Here is a 23,581-nt window from a genome sequence, read left to right as displayed (position 1 = left end):
TTTGGAAACCCTGAACTTATGTGCTGCTTCAGTTTTTACGTCTGTAAGACTGTAGAAAGATGAGAAAAACAAGAAAACACGCACAGACAGAAGCTACAGTATCTACAGCAACAGCTGAAACACAAACTAACGTAGGGGTTGTGAAATTCATCCTGCAAGGAAGTTAAAAACCGAGGCTGCCTGATGCCCACCACTGATGTTGTAACCCAACCTCGAGCGGGAGGTGACGGCCCCAGGCAGAGGCACCCCGGTACCCGCTCCCGGGCCCAGCGGGTCCGTCCCATCCCGGGACAGGGACACGGCTCCCAGAAATCAGCCCAGAGCGTTGGGATGGGAACAGGCTGCTGCTGGACACCCTTGTCTCCAGGAGGCCTCGGGTGATGCTGTAGCGCTGAGGATGGGCTACTACACCTGGGAGCACTGGTTTCTGCGGGGCAGTGGGTGACCTTACTGGGAAGCAGCTGGCTGGTGGTCTGGGCTCCTCCAGCTCTCCCGTGTCACCAGAACCACCTCTGCTGGGGTCTGCCCTGCCAGGAGGGGTGGGCAGCGGTGCCCTGCGAGGGACGAGCAGCGGGAGGGCTCAGTGGCGGGTGCTGGAAAGGGAGGAGAGAAAAGAGTGGGTGCCCGCTTGCATGTCGCCCAGGCTCCGCACCCCCCCGAGCCTGCGGCACCCTGCACAGAGAAACTGGGCAGAGGCCCAGGGGACGTGTCCCCGGTGCTCTGGGTGGCTGGAGCCCTGCGTGACCCCCTGCAGCCACGGGAGACCAAAACCGGGCCCGATTTCACGGGCCAGGGGCTGACAAACGGCCTGTGTGGGGCCAACGGCTCCTACCGCCGCCTCCGCCTCTCCCTCCGCTCCCGCACCCCGGCCGCAGGCTCCCGGCTCTCACCTGGGGGTGTGGGTGTGTGTGTGTGTCTGTCTGTCTGTGTGTGTGTGTGTCAGTGTGTGTGTCTGTGTGTGTGCGCATCTGTGTGTGTGTGTCTGTGTGTGTGTCTGTGTGTGTGTGTCTGCGTGTGTGTGTGTGTCTGTGTGTGTGTGTCAGTGTGTGTCTGTGTGTGTGTGTCAGTGTGTGTGTCTGTGTGTGTGTCTGTGTGTGTGTGTCTGTGTGTGTGTGTCTGTGTGTTTGTGTGTCTGTGTGTGCCTGTGCATGTGTGTGTGCGCATCTGTGCGTGTGTGTGTGTGTCTGTGTGTGTGTCTCTGTGTGTGTGTGTGTCTGTGTGTCTCTGTATGTGTGTGTGTCTGTGTGTGTGTCTCTGTGTGTGTGTGTCTGTGTGTCTCTGTATGTGTGTGTGTCTGTGTGTCTGTGTGTGTGTGTCTGTGTGTGTGTGTCTGTGTGTTTGTGTGTCTGTGTGTGCCTGTGCATGTGTGTGTGCGCATCTGTGCGTGTGTGTGTGTGTCTGTGTGTGTGTCTCTCTGTGTGTGTGTCTGTGTGTCTCTGTATGTGTGTGTGTCTGTGTGTGTGTGTCTGTGTGTCTCTGTGTGCCTCTGTGTGTGTGTCTGTGTCTCTGTGTGTCTCTGTGTGTGTCCGTGTGTGTGTGTCCGTGTGTGTCTGTGTGTCTGTGTGTGTGTGTGTGTGTGTCTGTGTCTCTGTGTGTGTCCGTGTCTGTGTATCCGTGTGTGTCCGTGTGTCCGTGTGTGTCCGTGTGTCCCACCCGTGGGTCCCCCCCGCTCCTCCCCGGCTGCGCGGCCCTCGAGCGCCCCTTGGCGGCCGCCGCCACTCGGGACAGGCTCTCCCCCGTGACCCGGCGCTGCCGAGCCTAACCAAGCCCGGCCTTCCCTGAGCCCCGCGCCTCTCGCAGCAGCGAGAGCACGCGGGGACGAGAGTGTCCCACCCGTGGAACCCGCAGGCGGCTCCTGGCAGAGGCCAACTGCCTGTAAGAGCCGAGGAAGCCAGCGTGGGCTACCCTGACCGTGCCGAATGACCCACAGATCTGCCGCGGGATGGGACAGATGAGCTCCAGGACAGGCTGTGGCTGTCACGCTAAAGCTCACGCAGGCAGCGCGAACTCCAACCTCCACTCCCATCCTTGCTTTTCAGTTTTTTAAAGCTTTATTTCTCACTAAACTCGCTGTGGGGTTGATACCGTCCATGCCCACGTAGCCTCCCCGCGGAGCCTGCACGCTCACCCTGCCGCTGTACGAATCTGATTTTTTAAGCATGATGTCTTTAGGGAAGTCTAATACATGACAGCTTTAAGGAACACAGCCGTTGTTTTGTGATGGAAGGACCAAAAAGTGTATTTATGGCTAGTAAGGTTTGGGCATTGGAGAATCCTGCTGCGATCGGGAGGCAACCTGAAGTCGCTTAGGGTCTGGTTCTCTTTCCCCATCTTTTCACACTCTTTGCCTCCAGTTTATAGCAAAATAATATCTTGTATCCAGTCATTCACATGTAATGATGATTTTCAGTATGTAAAAACAATCATCAAGTACATTTTTTTCCCCCTACAATGGAAAAGTTCACTTGCAAGCAACAGGGCAGCCGGCATTTGTTAGGAATTCCCCTCCATGTTATCTGCTTGGGAAACTTGGCAAAGGAAAAGGTGCCTGAGCAGCGCAGTGATTCAGTACTACCCGTGTCCTGCCTTTTCCAAATGATCTAGAACTTAATGAGTTGGAAATTCACTGGTCTTCTAAAAACGGCATAAAGGAAACTGCTAGGCACTGAGCATCCCTGCTCGCCTTCCACCACACTTCAACAGCAAGCATGATTTGGCATTTTTCCTATTATTGAGATGATTGTTCATATTTTGAAAGTCATTTTAGTTTCTGACACTTAAAAGCTGTGCTTCTTTTGTCAAGGAAGCTTGTCCAATGATGAAATTCCGAGACTCATCTGGGTTATTCCCACAATACCAAAAGCATCTCTGGGCTTTTTCTCCTTTAGATATTTCAAGAGGTTCCCTGAAAAAAAAAAAAAAAAAAGCACCAGTGAGAAAGCTATTTTCAGGAAACAAGCAGCAATATGCAGAAAAGCTGTGAACACACAGGATTGTTTTACATACGTAAATGCACACTGCTGATCTGGAAAGCCTGAGCATTCAGACACAATCGTATTCCAAAGAGAGACTTTCAAGGCCAAGCTCTCTTTGCAGACTTGGGCCTCAGGACAAACCAGCCCAGATGGTTTTTTTTCTGGTTCACAGATGATTGAAATATTACTTTACAAAAGCAGAAATACGAGTAAGAAACTTAGATGCTTGAATCTGTTTTTGACTGCTAGCGGGAAGAATCTTTCTAGCCCTATGGACACTATGTGGGCTCAGCAAAATTCCTAGCAGACCACATCAGATAAAAATCACCATTAAGAATGGCCAAACAGTAGATTTTATTACAATACCCAAAGAAAATTTGTCTTAAACAGGCTTGACAAGAGTTTGATCTTTACTGTTGAAGCTAGAACCTAAATTCTATGTAATTATGCTCAACAAAAGGCAAAACCTCCAGCTGACCACTGCATCAACGTGGGGAGTTTATGCCTCAGCCTCGACGGCTGGCAGAGCTCGGACTTCACAGCTACAACAGTGATTCAACCAGCTCCTGAAGCAGGAGCCCACAGCTCTTGGATTATCCTGCTGGCTGCAACAGAAGGACTTATGTGAATAAAAATTACAGAATCCAACAGCTGCGGGAGCTGGGATGGGGGCTGGCGAGACAGGGAGCGTTAAACCACGCTCACAGCCCTTCTCTGCAGCACAAAGCACTGGGACAAGTCACAAAGAGCCTAAAGTCCCCTCTGTTAGGTTAAACAATTCACTTCACAGCCCTTCCTCAGAGCTGTAATATTCCCACTTATTTTGGTGTTTAATGAATTCCAAATTTCTATTCATTTCTCAGGAGAAAAATACATGTATTCGCTGCGAAATGGCATTTATAACATGCCCCCGCTATACACATAACCTTTTGCAACTCCTTATAATTCCACGAATTTGTTGCACTGATATTTGCCAACTTAACCAATAAATAAAGGAAAAGAGAACTACGCAGCAGCAGTCCAAGATACTGCATAACAGCACTACAGATGTTTGCAATAATTACTGCAATGCTAGCTAGCTTCTATTGCCACGGAGTAAGGGCTTTGCTTACTGCCATCACACCCAAGCAAGGCAACACATGAGGCTAAAAACACACAAACACTGTGTTACCTGCAACCAGCAGCGCCGAAAAAACCATCAGCGTGGGACATTGAGCTGTAATTCAGCTTTCAGTTCAGAAAGGAGCACTGCGTCCCCAAAACAGCCCATCAAATGCGAGGCAAATACGTGTGCCAGGACTTGGCATGCTGATCTGCTTTTTTTCATGTATTTACATGTATTTACAACAGGATTGCAATTATTAATTTAAAACATGTGCATGAGAGAGACGGAGTGTATTTTATTAATACAGGTCATTTAAAAGTTGCCAATTTAAAAGTTTTAAAAGACCTGCATGAAAGCAGCAGCAAGCAAAGGAGATCTTCGTGATCTTTGCAAGGAGCATCGCCCTTTCTGGAGGAGAATTTGTGTAGACTTTGCAAAAATGGAGGAAAAAAGCGCCGTGAGTGATGAGGCACGGTGACCACGCTCTCATCCCGGAGCTGAAACCCGTCAGGGGATCACCTCCCTCCATGCGTGCAACTAGGAGACATTTTTTCTATGAAACATTATAACAGGAGTTATTCCTGGGCTTACTGGTTTGTACAGGTGTGTCCTCTCTATTCCCCTGCCAGAAGCAGCATTTCCCCAACGTACCTAATAGTTCTGTGGTGTTTTTATAAAACAAACAAACAAACAAAAGCTCTAATATTTTATGCTCATGTGATGCTTTTTGTGTTCAGAAGCTTTTACAAACATCAGTGAGGCTTGCTGGAAGATACTATGTTGAGACAGAGTTTAGCCCGTGGTTCCAACATAAGTACGTTAACGTTCTATTTTTTACCCTGACAATTTCATTATCCTCTCAACTATTTCAACGAGACATAAACCAGTGAAAAGACAGGGATCCTGGGATTCCTGGAAAGCGTTGCCGATGTGGTGATAAGAGACTGAATTTCACAGCTCCCTTTAGGGCGGTGTGACTCCTGCCGTAGCCTTGTCCCGAAGCAGGATGTTATCTGCTGGACCCGCAGCCGCTGAGTGAGCACAGCTGCTATATTTAGTGCTCAGATGTTCCTGGAATCCAGTTCTGTGCTCAGATCATGGCAGTTCTCCTTCTGCCGCGCGGCTCCTCCGTGATGATGTGGTCTGAAGCGAGCAGAGACAGCTCCGATATTTCCGACCCTGTCCAGGGCACACGCACGGCGTAAGGCTGGCATCAGGCGGTGTGCTCGCTTCAGAATGGTCCAGGGCTCCAACAGAACTGTGTGCAGTGAATAATCTTGCCACTTCAGTCAAACAAACTAGCTGTGCATTGCAGATCTGCTGTTTCTCTTACTAGTATGTTCAGCTCTGAAGTATTTTTCATAAGCATCGTGTTAGGAGCTCTTCCCAGGCAGTCTGGGCTTACCCACAGTGGGTGGGACATAAAGATGGGGTGACACTCGTGTCTGCACAAACAGAAATCCTGCCTGACCGGATGATGGAGGAACAAATCAGCCTATGCTAGAGAAAGGTGTGATCCAAAGAGCTCCAGCTATGGAAATGGGAATTTAAATGAGGATTTAGTTACTCTTTTGCTTTTAAGGAACTGTAAAATATGTGGGGTTATTTCCTACATCATTGCCAAGATCTGGAACTATTTATTTGCAATGGCTTGTGACTGTTACAAAAGTGAACGTGGAGATGGGACGGGTGAAATCCTGCCACAAAGAGGTACTGAAGGACCCTGCACTGAGAACAATCCTCAGCAAGAAGATAGTCTAGACCTTTCCTCCAAGGATCTCAAGAGCACTCTACACTAACATGCTCACACTGTACTGCCTTTCTTTATCAGGGAAATACAGGACAAAGGTGCTGGGGCAGAGGTGGTTTCATTTCACTGGAAGCATCTGAAAGTCCCACGACTAAGTCTGGGCTGGTCACTTCTGGCACTGCTGGGGAGTGACTGACCTGACCTACCCGGGACACTGTTTCAGGCTGAGAATTGCTCTCTGGAGGTGCTTTTTCCTCCCTGCTGATTACAGAAGGCCCTTGAAGCTCCTGGCTCTGAGAAACATTCCCTAAATGTGGGCAGCGACTCTCACCCAAGGACCAGCAGGCTCCCCACCTGCCCAGGGAATCACTGGCCTTAATCTCCCAGGAGAGCCACAGCGGTAAGTGAAGGTGCCAGACTGTTTTCCTCCTCTGCTCTCCTTACTTTGGTATCATCACAGACATTTGTCTTGCTGCAAGCAAATGAGACTGGGTACGGAGACACGGAGTGGAAAGCCTGGCTCCAGCGAAACGGCTGGCCGCCTTCCAGATGCTTTCATATTCGATCCCTGCTTCTGTGAAGAGGGAGAACCAAAACACTTTACCTTGCTAGCCTCTTAGAGAGGAGCTACTTTTGGGAATTAATTTGAATATGAAACGTCTAAATACTCTCCATGTATCTAACCTACCGGTTCAGGCAGATGGGGTTGCCTTTCTAAAGGAAGAAATCTTGCAACAGTGTCAATCAGTGCTTTGGCACAACAAGGAAACAGCCATGGTGACTTGCTGCTGCTGTCTGTACATGTAAAAATGTTCCCTTAACCCCAGTGGCATCCCCGGATAAAAGATAGTAGAGATGACCGTGCACTGCTTTATTACAAGTGCAATGAAAGGCAACATTTCACTGGAAACAGGAGGAGGATTCAGGATTTGCTACATGGTGGAAAAAAGTATTTAGTAATATTTGGGAACTGTCAATGTTAGGTTAATGGTTGGACTGGATGATCTTCAAGGTCTTTTCCAACCTAGACGATTCTGTGATTTCTCCCTGAGTACTGCAGAGGTGAGAGAAGGAACAGCAGAAAGGTTTCCTGCTGTGGGCAGAGATGTAATGCCATCGGTGGGGAGAGACATCGGGAGCAGAGGAGGAAGGAGAGCTGGCGTGGCTCTGGCTGTGGACCTTCCTGGGCAGCAGCCAGGCTTGTGGAGCACAGCAGACGATAAAACAGGAAACTTGGAGGTTGGTTTGGTCGTGGTTTTATAAAGGGCATCACGGGTTTCCATGAAGCAGGAATTCCCGGAGCGGTTGGTAGCAGCCCTGCACGCTCCAGGGGCACCGCAGCGCCCGCAGCCTGCCCCGCACCACATCTGGCTGTGCCTGGGCCGCATCACATCCCCTTTTCTCCTGAAGTTTTGTAAGTGGGGATGGGAGGGAGGGGGAGGGAGAGTCTGCCTGGGTCATCTGCATGAATAAAAGAGGAAGTTTTCCCCTTAATTCTAGGCAATTTTTAGCAAATGCCAGACATGATGTAAGAAGGCTGTTGCTGCTGAAGCCTTGCTCAACTTGCTCCCCTGCGAATCCTGGTGTTAACTCTTTGAAAATGCTGGTTTCCCTGAAGTTTTTTTGTTTGCTTCCTTTTTCTTCAGGGAAAATGGAGGCTACAGCAGGAAACCGTCAGCAACTTACAGCCGCTCCCACCATTAGACTTTTGATTAATATAAGAGAATCCAGCTGATAGGGAAAAAGTGCAAAATATTATGCTTAGGCAATCACATAAAGATCTGTATCATTTATAGATACTGCCTTTTCTTTCGATAAAAGCTGAAAACCAAGAACAACTCCCAGGCAAAGACTGTGGGCACGAAGAGCACTCAGATTTGAACCTCACGTCAGGGCTAGTGATCACACCTACTACTTGTGGAAGCACTTACTGCCCTACAGCCTGATGTGGTGAGCTGCTGGAGGTAAATTATTCACGGTTGGTGTCATCCCACAAACATCATTTGCATGGTATATGGCCAACATGGAAACAGTCATTCAGTCTCCCAATCAGCGCAGAAGACCATCTGGGGGAGTGTTAACCTTAAAATACATGCCTTTTTTTTTTTTTTTTTTTTTTTTTTCCCCACTAGTGCTTCCCCTTTGAATCTGATAAAGGGGTGGCTTTCTTCTACATGAGAGAAGTTGCCTGTCTTCCAGGCTGCAGGCAACTTGAGAGAGAGAACACAGGACAGAGCCTGGAACACAGCTAAAAGCCATCCAAGGTTTGGCCTGGTGCTGGATAGGAGAGAGAATTGGAAGTCAGGCAGGGATTTTGGCTCTAAGCATTGCTGCCTGTCCGTGGGAAGAAGCCTGGGAATGGAGTCAGCATCTTCTACACAGGCAAGATCCAAGATCCACTATACTGAATATTGGAATAGGGAGCGGGGAAAGGTCTCTTCTGATGCCACTGGATGCACAGGGTCTTGTGCTTGCTCCTGCTCTGGAAGTCCTAAATTAATAAAAAACAGTCTGTACTGATCAGTATCATCTTATTGGGTCACCACGTTTCAAACCATCCAGGAAGAGAAATTAGATTTATTCACTTACTGCATCTGCTGACAAACACGTTCCTACCTTATCCTCCAGCGCCTCTCAGCCCGCATTGCCCGAGGAACAGCAAACGCACAACCCGCTGCTAACAGCCGGTGGTTGAGAGGACACAGGCTTTAAATATCAACCTTCATATGGAGTCGCAAGCACTGAAGCGGACCTCTGCTTACAACAGCCTACCCCCAATCCAGGTTTGTCAGATCTAGTGCTCAGCAATTAATCAAACTCTTGGCTTCCCCCGCAGAGCCGAGCAGAGGCAGCAGCTTGGCTGCACGCATGGGCGGCACCGCAGCTCCCGTCTCAGTGCACATCTCGGTTCTGCTGGATGTTTTGATTCCTTATCTTCGAGTCATCTGCAGCTTGTTTACTGACCTGGGGTGCAGGGACTGGCTCTGCCACGGCACGTTTCACGGGCTGGAGCGGGGCTCACTCTGTCATTTTGCAGGAGCTTCTCTTAGGAGCAATAGTGAGCCAGAATCCCAGAGCCCACAAAGCCACTGATGGTGGAAGTTGCACTCCAGCAGGAACAAAAATCTTGCCCCTTGTTTTTAATCATGCATAGAAACACAAGGGAAGCAAGCAGAGAAAAGCAATCTAATACTATCTAAAGTTAGGCACAAATAGAACACTATCACAGAACCTTGTGGGACTCGGTCTATCTGGACCCTTCTTCTTAATTTAATCTAGGAATTTGTATTTCACACACAGTGAAAACATTTCAGCTTTTGTGGAAAACACCATTAGGTGGGCTGGCCAGAGGTAACTTGATGCTATTACCTTTTTTTTTGTTGTTTTAGAGAAAAAACCAGCGGGGTCTGCGCCTACACAGACTCTTGTCCCGTTTCCAGCCGTGCTCCCCGAAGGGCCCTGCTCCTCCGCAGCCGCTCCTCCGGCTCTTTGCCCCTCAGCTGCTGTACAGCTTCATCACCGGGTCAGCTCCTCCGCAGGAACGGACTTGGGAGCTCAGCTCTGGAACCAGCTCCTGCTGCTGGTGGGGCAGCCAGGGCAGCTCTTTTGGCAGAGCTCCACTCCATTTTCATTCCCTTATTTCAGTTCTTGTGTAATCGCTGAGTTACTTGAACAGGAAGGAAGAGGCTCGAAAACCCAACCTACATTCGGTAGTACATGCAATGAGGTGTTTTGTTAAATCAAGAGCTTTGTGAAAAGTGAAGGAACTTCCACTTGCTCACATAAATCCTGTAACATGCTCCTTCCCTGCCCCTCCTTCGGCCCTCCCCAGCGCTGTCACCCGCGGGCCCATCAGCACCGTGAGGTTATCGGAGTCAGCGAGTTGCTGCTGCAGGAACACCACCACTAACCTAGTTCTAAGGAGAGCTGTAGTCAGCAAGAGCTTAACTAGACGCCCAGGTGAACCTTAATGCAATTACACTTGTAATATTGGGCTTAAAAAACCCTCAAAGACAATCTGTTGAGTTCCAGATGTTTTACTCCTCAAGTGTCTGACTCCATCTCAGGAAATAAGATGCAAAAAGAAAAAAGCTTTCAAAAAAACCTAAAGAGATTGTAATGTTACTCTGACTTTGAAAACCAAACGCTGTTCACTTGATGTAACCCTTTCAGTGCAAAAAAGTCATGAGGTGAGGTGGCGATTCCTCAGAAACAGCCCCGGTAGGAACAGGCAGGACCTGGAATCAAAACTGCACTGCGGAGCTGGGTGAAGTTTCAGGGCACCTGGCAGGTTTTTAACTCCGAACGCCAGCACTTGGAGGCGGCTCCTCCCCACAGGGAACTGCTCCCCACAACACAGAGCCTGGGGGGAGCGTGCAGGTTCCCACCGATCCACAGCCACGTTCACATACACTGAGGATTTTTACGGTTTATGTATTCCGATTACCAAGGCAAAGGCTAATGTTGAGCACTCACTTTATAAACAAGCATGACTTGGTCTGAGTATTTTCAGAGATTTAGTGTCCACAGCATGCCAGCCAAATCCAAAGGCTGTTGTGGAAAATGAAGCATCTCAGGCCTATAAAAACTGACAAGGAGAAATCAATGTTTTGCTACAAAAACATTGCTTCATATGGCAGCTGACTGCAGAACAGCCAGTGATCCTTTTCTAGAAGAGGCAGAGGCTGGCTTACTCAGAAAACAGCTTAAAAAAAAAAAAAATCTAACTCTGCAATACTGAGATACATAATTTATACAGAGACTTGCCACTTATGCCAGAACACACATGAGCGCCATCAATATTTTAAATATCGAGTACCAAACTGGTTGTCAAACCCAAGTCAGCGATTTCCTTTTGCCTCTCTCCTGGAGAGACGGCAATCAGGCTGAACAAGGATCTGGACCAGCCCTTTCAGCAAAGAGCTTGCTAGAGACCAGAGACTAACTCTAATTACATATTTTATTTGAAACACAAGATGTGGCAGAAGCGAAACAGCTGGCCTTAGCCAACCAACAAAAAAAGTCACTTGGCTGCCTCCACACATCATTAATTTGAAAAAATAATTTCGTAATACCAACATGAGGCTGTATATGTTTATTCATCGTCAGTAATTTTTGTACACAAGGCAAATATTAATAGCTGAAAGGCAACACTTCTGGAGAGTATGTACAGAGCAATGTACAAGCGAGTGTAAGAGGTTTTAAACTATTAATCAATTTAACCGTTTTATAAAAAGGAAGTGATGCTTTTTCTTCTAAGACCTCCCTTAGAAATAATTTATTGCCAATCTTAAACTAAAGTAAGGAGAAAAAAAAAATTTACAATAAAAAGTAGTCCCTGGAAAGTTTATAAAAAGTTAAACATATAAAATTGTAAGCCACAAACATTTATACAAAGCTAATACAAATCTTGGTTTTGTTAAAGATCTATGAGGTTGTTACAAAATATATTTTTACATAAAGGCTTCACGTAAGATAAGCTCTCACTGCTACTGAAAGCGCAGGAAAGCGGTTTTAAATAGTCTGCAATTCAACTTAGTTTCAAGTACAATGCAAAGAAATTGCAAAATGGCACTGTATTGCAATGCTGTGTAATTAAAAAAAACTATGTTAATGGTACCATCAAATAGACAAGACCTGTAAAGTTAACTTGTGAACATCCTGGTATGGCATGAAACTTCTGATCATTTTGAAACAGGAAATGTTATTGTTGGAAAATTAACCTTCTGCAACCATCCTTAAAGAGGAATAACCAGAGAAGTCTCCCGATGGCGATGGACACGTTGAACACGCACAGTCTTTAAGCAGTGAGTTGCTCCCAAACAGGGTGAGCAGATGCAGTTTGACCAAGCAACCTGGGACTGATCGTAAATGCTATTACTAGCCAAGTGACATGAAGCTTGAAACACCCACCCGATCTGAGCAATTTGCTAGAATAATTCTGATGGGCAAAATTTAAAGCTACTTACTAGACAAATGAGTCCAATATACAGCCTTTGAGATCAATGAGCCCACCTGACTTTTTTTTGAGAGTACATATTCTAGAAGAAAGCTTAAGTTTTACACAAACTGATGGCTTACACTCCCACATACAATATATAAAAAAAAGTAACATTTTTAAAGCCCTGATGAACAGCCACAGTTTTCAGGTATCAATCAACTCAGTTTAACACATTGCAGCAGGGAACAGTTCCTAAAACACCGATTTCACCTTCAAGTACAGGAAGGCTGTACAAGACAGTGGTATATCTCCATACGGTCAGTGACCAGAGATCTTTTTAACAGAGCTCACTCCATCAAAGAGAACGAAGAAAGTTTTGGGAAACTTGATTTTCTACCTGCTTTCCCACCTTCACTAGAAATATGTCCTGACCTTGCACCACAGACTGGTTTACGTGAACAAGCTTCACTCTTACTAGCCAGCTGTGACTCTTTGTTTGCTTCAGGATAAAAATCAGTCTGTTCAAAACATCAATCCTTCCGCTCTTGTACCAAAATTATATCCTGCTATAAAGAAATAATATTTAGAAACAAATCTAAAAAGAAATACGACAGTACATGCTGTGCTCCTTTTCAGGTAGCTAATGAAGAGTAAGTTTGAAGATGGAAAAGCCAAACGTTGATTCGGTTTGTTTAGGCAGTACGTTAACATAGGAACCATGTAAACAGTTACATCAAGGTTAGTTGCCTCACCCCCGCTAAAGAAGTGGAAGTGGGAAATGTGAGTGATTTGACTCAGTCATTTCACTAAAATAATTCATTTCTGCCTGAGATTTATATAGTGCTTATCTACCAGGGCCTACGTTGTCAGAAGTGACCCAGCATTGCGGGGTCCACCTCGCTATCTTACAGGTCCTGGTGCTCACAGGGAAAGTGATCTGAAAGGACTAAAACCAGGGGGTTTTGGTGGGTTCAGGGGAGAAGCCTGCTGAATATTCTTCTCACTTTAGCTAACATCAGAAGTGCCCAGTGCCTTGGTGATACTATGTCCTTAGACTGACATCAGTTTTGAGGATCTTTAGTAATTAACAGGTCCTTTGACACAAAATTCATCAGCATTTTACATAAACAAATTTGTTTATAGACAAATTCCTGGTAATCTTCATATCATCCACTATCCAGTCTTTAGTCTTTTCTGCAATCATCTAGTCTGACATCCTGCAAAACACGTACTACAGACCCTCTCCAAATTGTTTTAATCAGAGATAAATCTCTTCTCAAAAAAGAAACTTTTTCAGACTGCTGTCAGTAAAGGAAAAAATCCAATCCTACTATTCCTCTCATTGACTAACAAGGACATGAATTTCTGCTTTCCAACACTGGACTTTTAGGCTACTAGGCAGAGGTTTGTTGTCTGCTCATGCAGCATTTATAGCTCAACGACATCAACCTGTCAGCCTTCTCCAAAGAGCGAAATGGAGAACTTCTGGACTCCCATGACAGGCATGTCATCCAGTCCTTTAAATAGCCTCACTAGCCTTTTTTGAGGTCTCTAGTTCATCATCCTTCTTGAATTGCTCACATATGACCTGAACACATCAAACCACAAGTAATGAGATCTATGTCCAGTAAGAAGGCAAAACCTACATTAAATATCCCCATCTAAAGATTATATTAATCCTCCTGACATCAGTGTTGCACCCAGACTTTCTGTTCATGCTTAGATTATGCACTGTGACTTCTCCCAAGCTCTTTTCAGAATTCTTTCCTCTCAAAACAGTGCCTTATTGCAGAAATTGCAGACTAATCTATGACTACTCATTGGATGATATAAAAAAATAGAGGTCTTTCAAAGCACCTAACTAAATAAAAATACACTATTCTCCTTCTACTGGCAGGAGAACGAGGTACAGAGATGTTAATACAACTTACACTCACAGTAAGTAAAAGGCTAAGTTCAGAGACAGGCAGCTTTCCTATGTTCTAGCAGGGACACTGCTCCAAGCAGTGAGAATATTACGTCACACCGCTTGCCACATGTGCTGTATGTTAATAAAAATTCCTTTAAGTATTGGCCAGCATCATGATCCACAGGAATTGGCCGGTTCCATGGGGTAAAGTGGCAAGCTGAACTGCCTACATGACGCTACAGGCTGGGGGAAACTTGGTAGCGGCACAACTTCAAAACACAAGCTCCCAAGCTTATTCTCATTTTGTAATACGCTGTGTGGTGTGTGAGGATTTCTGGGCAAGAAGTATTTTTTATTATTTTTTAATCACATGGCAACAGTAACAACTCCCCTTAAAAAAAAAAAAAAAGAAACCGCAATGGAGCTTTTGGTAAAATATTCTTTTAGTCACAAGCAGCACTCTGTAGGATGCTGTGCAACGTATTTGGCTCAAGTACACTTAGGACTGCTAGACCCAGTTGGAAAGTCTCAGAAAGAACCTCATCAGCTGAAGCACATTCTGCTGTGACATTTCTTTTTTCAGCAGAAAACATTCATCTTCACGGTGTCAGCTACACAAGGCCTCTGCTGGGAACACATATGCTCACATAAGGCCACTGAGAATACCGTAGGACAGAACACAAGGAGGCACTTAGGTTTGCAAGTACTTCTATCCGTCACCAAATGCTTACTGATTAAGATGAGGCACACTGTAAGAAGTCATGAAGAAAGTAAAAATAAACCAGTGCTATATTAAAGCGCTTCAAGAAGAGGTAATGTAACATCTGGTTAGTGAAGATAAGAAATACAAGTTTAGCTTCCTCCTTCCCACATCAGAATTTCAAGAGGACCATATCATAGTGCTCTGTGCTTTGCCATGGCTCTAGGATGTACGTACGATGCAACGGAGTGAAACCATGTACTGTGCCAGTCGCTAATTCCTCGTCACTAGACTTCTGCCTGCGTTAGTACTTCCTGCCAGCTATGGCTGAAGCTCCCAATCTAAGTATTTTTAAACCACCTTCTAGTCAAACCCCATGCAAAGATTTATACTCAAACAGGAAGTACATTACACACAGGAATCCGAGCTTCAAACAGATGATTCCAGCAAGGGATTTGTGGAATTTCTAACCAACAACAGACCTGAGAAATCGTTAAGTCAGCTATGGTATCACAGTCTTCATAATGAAGTTAGGTGTGAAAAGTTCCTTCCTCCCCCCCAAATTACTGCCACCATCTAACAATTGCAACAATTTCACTGAAGTTTGGACTTAGAATTCTGAAGGTGGAAGTCATTTTCTAGGATAATATACATGTTTGTAAAAGGTCAAATTTATCACTTTACAGGTAACTTAGACATAGGTCTGCTATAAAATTACAACTTGAGACAACTTGAACCTACACTGGATGAGATTAAGCCTGAATTTCTGCAGAAATTGGCAATAACGTGTTCAGCAGCAGCTTTTAGCCACATATCAAGAAGTCTGACAGGATCTGGATTTCTCTATTCCTGCTGTAAACTTCTAATTAAAAAAAAAAAACAACACACGAAAGTTACTCAAATAAAAATGTCTTTTTGCACATCACTGTAACATAAGCTGCTTGAGGTTGTCGTGAAGGATGGTATCCTTAACATCACGGAAAACTAGCCGGATGTTTTCTGTGTTAATAGCAGTGGTGAAGTGGTGGTAGAGGGGCTTCTGCTGCTGGTCCCGGCGTTTAGTACGAAAACAATCCACCAGGAATTTTTGGACATCTGTTAAGCAGTGGGGATCCCCTTCAAACTCTGGAAAATAGTCTTTGATGCTCACTTTTTGTACTTTTTCCTCAAGCAAGTCCGTCTTATTTAAGAAGAGAATGATTGAGACGTTGCTGAAAACCCGGTTATTGACTATTGTTTCGAAAATGTTCAGGGATTCCGTAAGGCGATTTGTTTGCCGATCCTCCATAAGCACTTGGTCAAATTCACTCGAGGAAACAAGGAAGAGTATTGATGTGACACTGTCGAAACATTCGAACCAACGTTTCCGTTCTGACCTTTGGCCACCTACATCAACCATTTTGAAAGGAACATTTTTTATTTCAAAGTCGTACTCATGAATCCCTTTTGTGGGTCTTCGTGCCAGCAGTATATCTTGCTGTGAAGGAAGATAATCCTAAAAAAAAAAAAAAAAAAAAAAGGAGAATTTGCCGATTAGGATACAAGTCACAGGCATGGTGATCACAGCCAACTTGCAATCGAGAGAAAACTTGCAGAGGAACAGCACGAAGTTTTGAATAAACGTACACATGTATGCATATTTATATGCTAACACTGAAGCATTTTGGAAAGATCTAGAGTCCAAATCAGGAAACACACCCAATATGAAATCAAAACATGTACCCCAGAGAACAGAAGCTTTTTATTTGCCACATGCAAGGATCCATAACCAACCCGAGAGGTGTACCATCAATTCCTCACATGCCAGTTTCCCTCATTCTGGGTGACTTTATGCTTCATTCATCCTCTTCCCACAAAGCTGAGAAACATGTTGGCTGCCAACGCTGCAATGCAGCAAATAGCGTCTAAAACAGGTTTCTCGAATCAGTAACCATGGTAGTATCTCATTCTGACTCGGGGCACTCAGTTCCTCCCATGTTCTCGTGGATACTGCACAACCGCTTCTAGAAAAATGAGCTGCTCCTCTAAGTACTTAAGGCAATCAATTATGCCAGAAAAGCAAAACCTAAGCAGCTTCCTGTGTTTGTGCCATGGATCTTTTGCATCCAGCTCTATCGGTCCAAGAAGTCACTTCTGTTAGCTGTGTGCCACACCTGTGAGCTCACACAGCCCCATCTGGTCCAAAACATTCTGTGCAATTGGTAAAGAGAAGAAACAGGCAGCTGAGGACAGCAGCCCCTTCGCAGCGGCACAGCCCAGGAGGGCACCCAAGACAGCTGTACCCAGTTCTCCCTAGCCTGCCTTTATTCCCAGAATTAAATACGCAGGGTAAGTGGTTTTTTACTGGTTTTTTGACTGTTACATGAACAGTCATCATCAACGGATGCAGATGCTAACAGGAAGAGGAATTCTTATTAGTCAGCTTTCGACAGCATGAAATTCAAGACTCGTATTGGGGATTTCTTCATTTGTAGAATTACCCTTTCACATATGGTACAAGTCTTTCTGCTATTTAAAAACTGCATCCATAAGAGCAGCTGGCTGAGGCTGAAGTTTAAAGCTTTGTTGTTCACTTGTTATGGAAACTCTTCCTTACATTTTCCAGCATTTCTCACAACTTCAAAGAGCGTGATTGAGGCTTCAGAGTTGGAATTTTAGTCTCCTCTTAGTGAAGGATCTATGATCTTCCTTTGACAGTGCCAGTTACCAGGCTTGGAGCTTTTATAAAGATGTCTAGAGACCACAGTCCAGAAAGTCTGATTCAACTAGTAAGCTGGGGTGGAGGGAACAAATACACAACTGCATGGCTATTTAAATACTAGTATTCCAAGTTTAAGGCTGCTGGGCAAGTATGCTCCACAGAAAGCAATTTTAAAAATCATGAAGTGAGTGTAATGTTCCAAAAACTCACAGATCACTTTGCTTTACTATGTAAGCTCAAAAGTGAAACCAGCTAGAGAAACACTGTTTCATTTGAACTCCCGGGTTTCTTTATTCGAGCAGCCGATGACTAAGGTACTGATTTTTATCGTGGCACAAATTACAAAGCAGCTCTCTGAAGCACAGGCTCCCCACCCTGCACTTTTTGCTGTAGTACTATTACACATCCAAAACCTGCACCACCTAAATCTGCAGGAAAGTTGAACTGCTAGGGCAGCACTATGTTCTCTCCAAAATGAGTGACAGACACGTGCTGTCACCCCCTTGTCTGATTAAAAGAAGCAACTTTAAAGGGTAGTAAGATTTTTCTCTTTATTGGTTAAATTTATCTTGGGTCTTTTCTACCAGAAACTGTTAGAGAGGGAGAACAGTCAGAGGAATAGAGCAATGACTCTATCAAATGTCACTGGACACATGTGAAGGGATTTTGAGTAAAGCTGGCTGTTAACATTCAGGCAAGAGAATGTTGCAGGTTCAACACTTATTCCATCTCTCAAACAGGAACGCATAAACTTCTGTTATTTAAAAAGTTAGTCTCAAGTTCTCAGAACTAAACCAGATAGTCTTAGGAAAGCTCAGGAGTGACTGAAGTTAAAAGTAGTAAATAAATAAAATCAATTAATATAATAGGCAAAGCCATATATAACTTCAATATTGAAACAAAAGCACAAAGCAAACTCTTCTGGGAGTTGGCCTGTAATGTTTATTCAGTAAAGCTTTCAAGAACAAGGAGCTTATCCCTAGAATTCCTGACAAATTCCCTCTCGAGTATTACTCATTTAAAATTCCTTCCATGCTTGCAACCACAAATAAAGTGCTTTCAAGTTCTACACGCACAGAAGACCTACCATGTTTTATACCAAATAATGGCTACTCTGATGTAACAGTCTGCAAATGAGTGTGCTGGAAGTCAAGTGCTTGGGATACAGCCATCGTTTGGCTACAGGAAACCAGATACAACAACTCCTAAGAAATCTCCCAGTATTTCAGTTATCTTTTTGAAGGATGATTAGGTTTTTCTCCCCCATGCCCTGATCCTTGGGATACTAGCAGCTTGCCTCTGCAGCAGCTCTGAACAAGCCCCGTCCTCACTGTTGATCCCATTCTCTGTATCTGAAGACTCCAGAATTAGGTGAGTATTTTCCTTGGACAGCACTGTTATTTAAGTCCTTTTAATGTTTTACCATCATCAATCGGTACTTTTCCTGCAAGCATCCCCAAGCACACTCCTTTTCTACACCTTACCCAAGACTTCCATGTTGATTGTTTCCTTCCTCACCTTCTTCCATTTTGGGGTTTTGTTTTTGGAAGGGGGGAGGTCTGTTGGTTTTTTGTTTTATTTTCTGTGCAGCTCTTCCCAGGGATACATATTGATACTGACTTGGAACATGTGCTTTCTTCCTGAATTATCTCCTTCCTCAAATTCACTAATCTGTTTTCTTTCTACAGGACTTCTTTTGGTTATCAGGTAGCTCCTTTTGGCTATCACATCACTGTTTGCTTAGTTAAAATTAGAATTTAAGGCATGAACAAGATCCAATCACAACATGGAAAGCAATGTCTCTCTATGAGGTATTTTGAATACATATAGTCTGCACTGGCAGTTGAAATAACAACAAACAGTTGCAAGGAATCTGGCAGATCCCACACTGCCAGCCAGCTACTCTTATTTTGCTGATCTGATTAAATCTGAACATTAAGTTCTTTTCCCTACACGCTGTTATCATTAGCTTCCTTTTGGCAAGAGACACATGAATCTCAGGTCTATCTGTTTACAAGCAATTTAGTTGCAGGCCAGCCCAGTTGTATCAGATAACAGATAAGAACAGTAAAATACTTATATAATACAGTTTGGGGAAATAATCATTAGACAAATCTTGCATATAGATAAGAATAAACCAGAAGAACCTATCAAATCTTTTACTCAGTAACAAAACTTAGCACTTATCCCACAAAGACCTAGAATTTTCCGTGACAGCAGATCTTGAAGAGTCCCTCTGTATCTCAACACCATTTGGTCTAACTTTAAACTGGAAAAGCTGTAATTCAGAGCTCAGCGTTCCCACAGCAACATCAGACCTACAATAAGAGTGTGTGCGTATATAAAAATATAAAACCACTAGTGACTTCAAGTTTGACGCTTTAATCAAAGAATGGACCAAGGTTTAGAAGGTTTCTAAGTAAAGAACTTTGAAAAGAAGTTGCAAAAAATCTTTACCCAAATATGCGTAAATGGTGTGTGGGGAAAAAAAAATATAACCAAGGACCTTCAAAACTAAAGTGGCATTGGATTCAAAGACCATGAGAAATCCACCATTAGCAGAAGGTTTAGCAGTTCATTAAAGTGAGTGCAGTTCTGGTACTGCCTTATAACTCAAGATCAAATCAAAATCCAGAGAGTGAGTGCTGGAGTTCTCAAGCAAGGTATCTGGGAAGCGTATGTATTCTGCAAGATGATCACCAGCGCTCTAGTAAGAAAAATGACAGTTCAAAGCACAAAAATAGTCTGGCTTAAAATTAAACTTTTATCTGTTAAAGAAAAAGAAAAATGAAATTAAGCATGATGTAACAGGACTCAATTGAAGTGGTTTGGATTCCTTCATCATTCGTTAGCCACCAGCTGGAAGTGACCATGGAGAAACCATCTCCCCATGGAGTTCAAGCTAGCATTCCATTTTTTTTTTTCCACATGCCATTTCTGCAATACACAACTAACGAGTATCGGCATACAACTTCATTATTCAAGCAGTAACCAACATTTCTATCAAAAAGTATTCCACAGAAGTTTCAGTTTTTTCCCCAGAGAAAACAGATTTTATTCTCTGTCAAGTCTGTTTATTTTAAAGTTGCTACTGCAGAAAGGTACCACTGACTTGTGCACTGATTTAACTTACTGTTCCTAACTGGGTATGTAAAACCAAAAGCAGTCATTTTTGTGTATCAATTAATGTTGAAGTGCTACTTTAACCGTCTTCCAACTGGACAAGCATTTGCAACTTGTTTTTTGTTCAATTTCTACAGAAGTTCTATTTCCAGAAAGTCTCTTGGCCCTTGCATTGCCCTGTGTTTTTGACATGTCAGTGATGAACTGCTGAGATAATGGGACAAAGTTAACTAAAGATAAAGTTATTTGAGTAGACACTAATTACATTTCATCTGTTTAAAACCCAGAGATCACAAAGACTACTTAAAACTCAAGACTGAAAAAAGAACTTACTTGTTCTCCAAGTTTATCCAAGTTGTCCAAGAAATACTTTACAGATTCCCCCTAAAAACAAAGCAAATGGTTATTTAAATAGGCAGCACACTTGATCCCAATAGTTTACATTCTGAAGTCCAGTGAATTTACCAGAATCTACATTTAAGCGTTGCAAGCTTTAATCACTACTATTTTTTAAAGCAGCTATCTTAAGAACAGAACTGATGTTTTATTTTTAGGCCAGTTAATATTTAAGCTTAAAAGCATAGGTAAGGCACATTTGTAACAGTTAAATTCTTTCCAAGTTTAGAATTGCTAAATAAATCCTACAGTGTTATCCACAGGAAGTACCAACTAAGCAACCACACCTTTATGATGAAAACATAGATTTATTTCTTCTAACCCTTTGAAGAGCCTGCACATACAGGCATTCAGGTACTGGGATTAATCACTGGAGATAAGTTAATTTATAACTGCATTTCCATACAATCCCATTCAAACCCTGAGCACGGCAAATGACTAGCAGAATAGAGGATGAGAAACCACAACAGATGAAGCATTTTACTCAAGTTTCCTATCAGAGACGAAGTCGGAGAAGAACTTCTTACTCTGGGAGTAAGGAACAGAGCTCCACACTGACACACTGCATGATATCACAGGTTGCTTACGGGCTCAAGCCATCACTGTCCTTGCAAACAGTAACTACAGCTTTTAATCCCTCCAAATAATGCAGAACTAAAGATTTTTTTATTGTAAGCCTGAACTACAGCCAACTCTCCAGAACTCCATTAGGGTGCTAGGATTAAGGGAAAACTCTTACAAGGATGCTGCTGAACCTGAGTTCACTTGCAATAGGTAATGTACTGATTGAATTTATTGAAAAGGAAAGTAGTACCTTTTTAAGATTCTCGGCATCATCTCAGAAGCAGAAACATGCTTCCTTTTGAAAGCTCTTGATTACCAAGCTGTAACTTATTTACTTTATAGTAAATATAGAAAAGAAACCATCTGTGTTTTCACTCTGAGGATGGAAGAGCAAGAATTCTGACTGAATTTTCTTGATGAGAAATTCAGGAAGCATCCAAGGCTGGGGTGACTACATCTAAGCCAGATAGGTGAATTAGGACAGGAGTTACACCCTGATAATGACTTCCCCTCACTTAAATTTGAACTCTGCAACTTATCTAGGAAGAATATCAAACCTCAGTATTAAACTGTGTCATCTAAGCAGCAACAAAGTAGGGTAGGGTAAATAACAGTCCAAAAAGGTTTCTGGCAGCCACATGAGCCAGGCACCTCTGCAAGTTTTTCAGGTACTAAAAAAAGTTACATAACACTAGTAGATACTGCACCTTTAAGCGTGCAATTTGAACATCAACATCTAATTGGTGAAGACAGGGATTCTGGTTGAAACATGCCTTGTGCTCGACACACCCGCAGGGAAGGAGTCCGACACAGTTCTACTACCTTATTTTACCTTCTATTTGGCTTAACGTTACCGATTTTCTCTAGGGTGACAAACCGCAGCTGTAACACTAACCATTTTAAAGCCTGGCGGCACACACCAGCAACTGCTTGCAATGACAGCAGTATTTTACACCTACATCTTTTTCAGCACTTCAGAAATCCCTTCTAGCCTCAATCCTGTAAGGGAAGTATGGGGAAGAGCATTCCTATTTTACGGAAAATAAAAACGCACAAGCTTGATGCACAAATCCACCAAGCTTCCCAAGCAGGAGTAACAGGATCAGAACTCAGGCCTTCCAAGTACTAAGACCACTGTCTGTAGCTGAATATTAAGACAAAATAAAGTTTAAGGTCAGACTTAATTTCTTTTTTAGGTCCTAGTAGGAGCTGGCAACCCTCCCTCCCTCACAGGACTATGTACAAATCAGCCAGATTTCAGACTCGTTAAGTGGAGGTATTTATTCTAGCATACCCAGGTCTCAGAGGCTGTAAGTATGCATGTGTGTGTGCATGCATGCATTTTAATCTGAGCTCTTTTTTATACTACTTACAGCAATGCCTACTCCCTAAAGCAGCATTAACTCCCCAGTACTGGAATGCATGAGTTACTACCTCTCCTTTAAGTCCCAGGGCTTACTGCTACTGCAATGGATTGAGCAGTTGGAGCAGACAAGTAAGCCACAGCCTGTAAAGGTCACAAAACACCCCCAGAGGCAGCTTCCCAAAAGAGGGGATTTCCTGAAAACATGAATGTGAAATACATCGGCCTGCAGCAACAAACTAGATGCGTGCTCTAGAGCCACACATCCAACAGTAAAGTAACTGCCAGAAAGCACACCAGAAGACTGCTTAGCTTTTGAGGCTGTCACGTATCAAAGACAATGGCAGACAAATATCAAGGTGGCCATTCTGAAACTCAGGACATTAAACTATAAAAGCAATCAGTTACAAGCATAATACAGTTAATAAAGCAGTGACATATCGTTTTCCCTCCTCCAAATCTCTGGCTCAGTCACTGGGTTCTTCCCTTATTCAGACAACTGACACACCAAGTGAGTGCCGTCAACATGACTCAACTCTGTATTTAAGGATGAAAGTTGTTCAATCATTGGCTTTTACCAATTTATATGGCATCAAGAACTTAGTAATAGCTTCAAACTCATCATCTGTTCTTCCATCACATTCCATACACCCCTCCATATCCCACAGCTACAAGTCAGTGCCTTGACTAGTGGTAATTTTCCATCTGACCTGGACATTTTCATGTGAGCAGGCTAAGCTCTAACTACAGATACTCTTGAACAGCCAACTACCACGACTAACAGATTGTTATCGGAACGCATGACTGCAGAACTAAAGAGTTTTGACCCATTTTAAACAAGCTTCAAAAAGGCGGCATTACAATGCAACCAAGCAAGATTTCTGATCGTTTTCCAAAGGGGTGAACCTATGTATTTTATGCAATAATGAAGAGAAACCCACCACACAACCACCAAGGAAAGCCTTAATGCCAGCAATTGTTAAAACTGAGAAAACAACTTATTCACAACGGTTCGGCTGCTTTTTCTTGGTATTAGATACAGAACTAGATCTCA

General features: G+C 43.7%; 1 protein-coding gene across 1 annotated transcript in view; it reads right to left on the bottom strand.

Moving 5' to 3' along the window:
• Nucleotides 1-10,910: 10,910 nt before the first annotated feature.
• Nucleotides 10,911-23,581, bottom strand: part of GNA13 (G protein subunit alpha 13) — a 29,628-nt gene continuing 16,957 nt past the window's right edge. The window contains exons 3-4 of the mRNA XM_074889618.1: nucleotides 20,538-20,588; nucleotides 10,911-15,875 (exon numbers count right to left, since the gene is read on the bottom strand). Coding sequence (XP_074745719.1) covers nucleotides 15,303-15,875; nucleotides 20,538-20,588 — 624 coding nt within the window. The 3' untranslated portion in view covers nucleotides 10,911-15,302. The remainder of the gene's footprint in view (nucleotides 15,876-20,537; nucleotides 20,589-23,581) is intronic.

This window comes from Strix uralensis, chromosome 19 (genome assembly GCF_047716275.1).
Source record: "Strix uralensis isolate ZFMK-TIS-50842 chromosome 19, bStrUra1, whole genome shotgun sequence".
NCBI classification, from domain to species: domain Eukaryota; kingdom Metazoa; phylum Chordata; class Aves; order Strigiformes; family Strigidae; genus Strix; species Strix uralensis.
The sequence above is the reverse complement of the archived record's forward strand: the minus strand, read 5'-3'. Positions and strand labels throughout refer to the sequence as shown.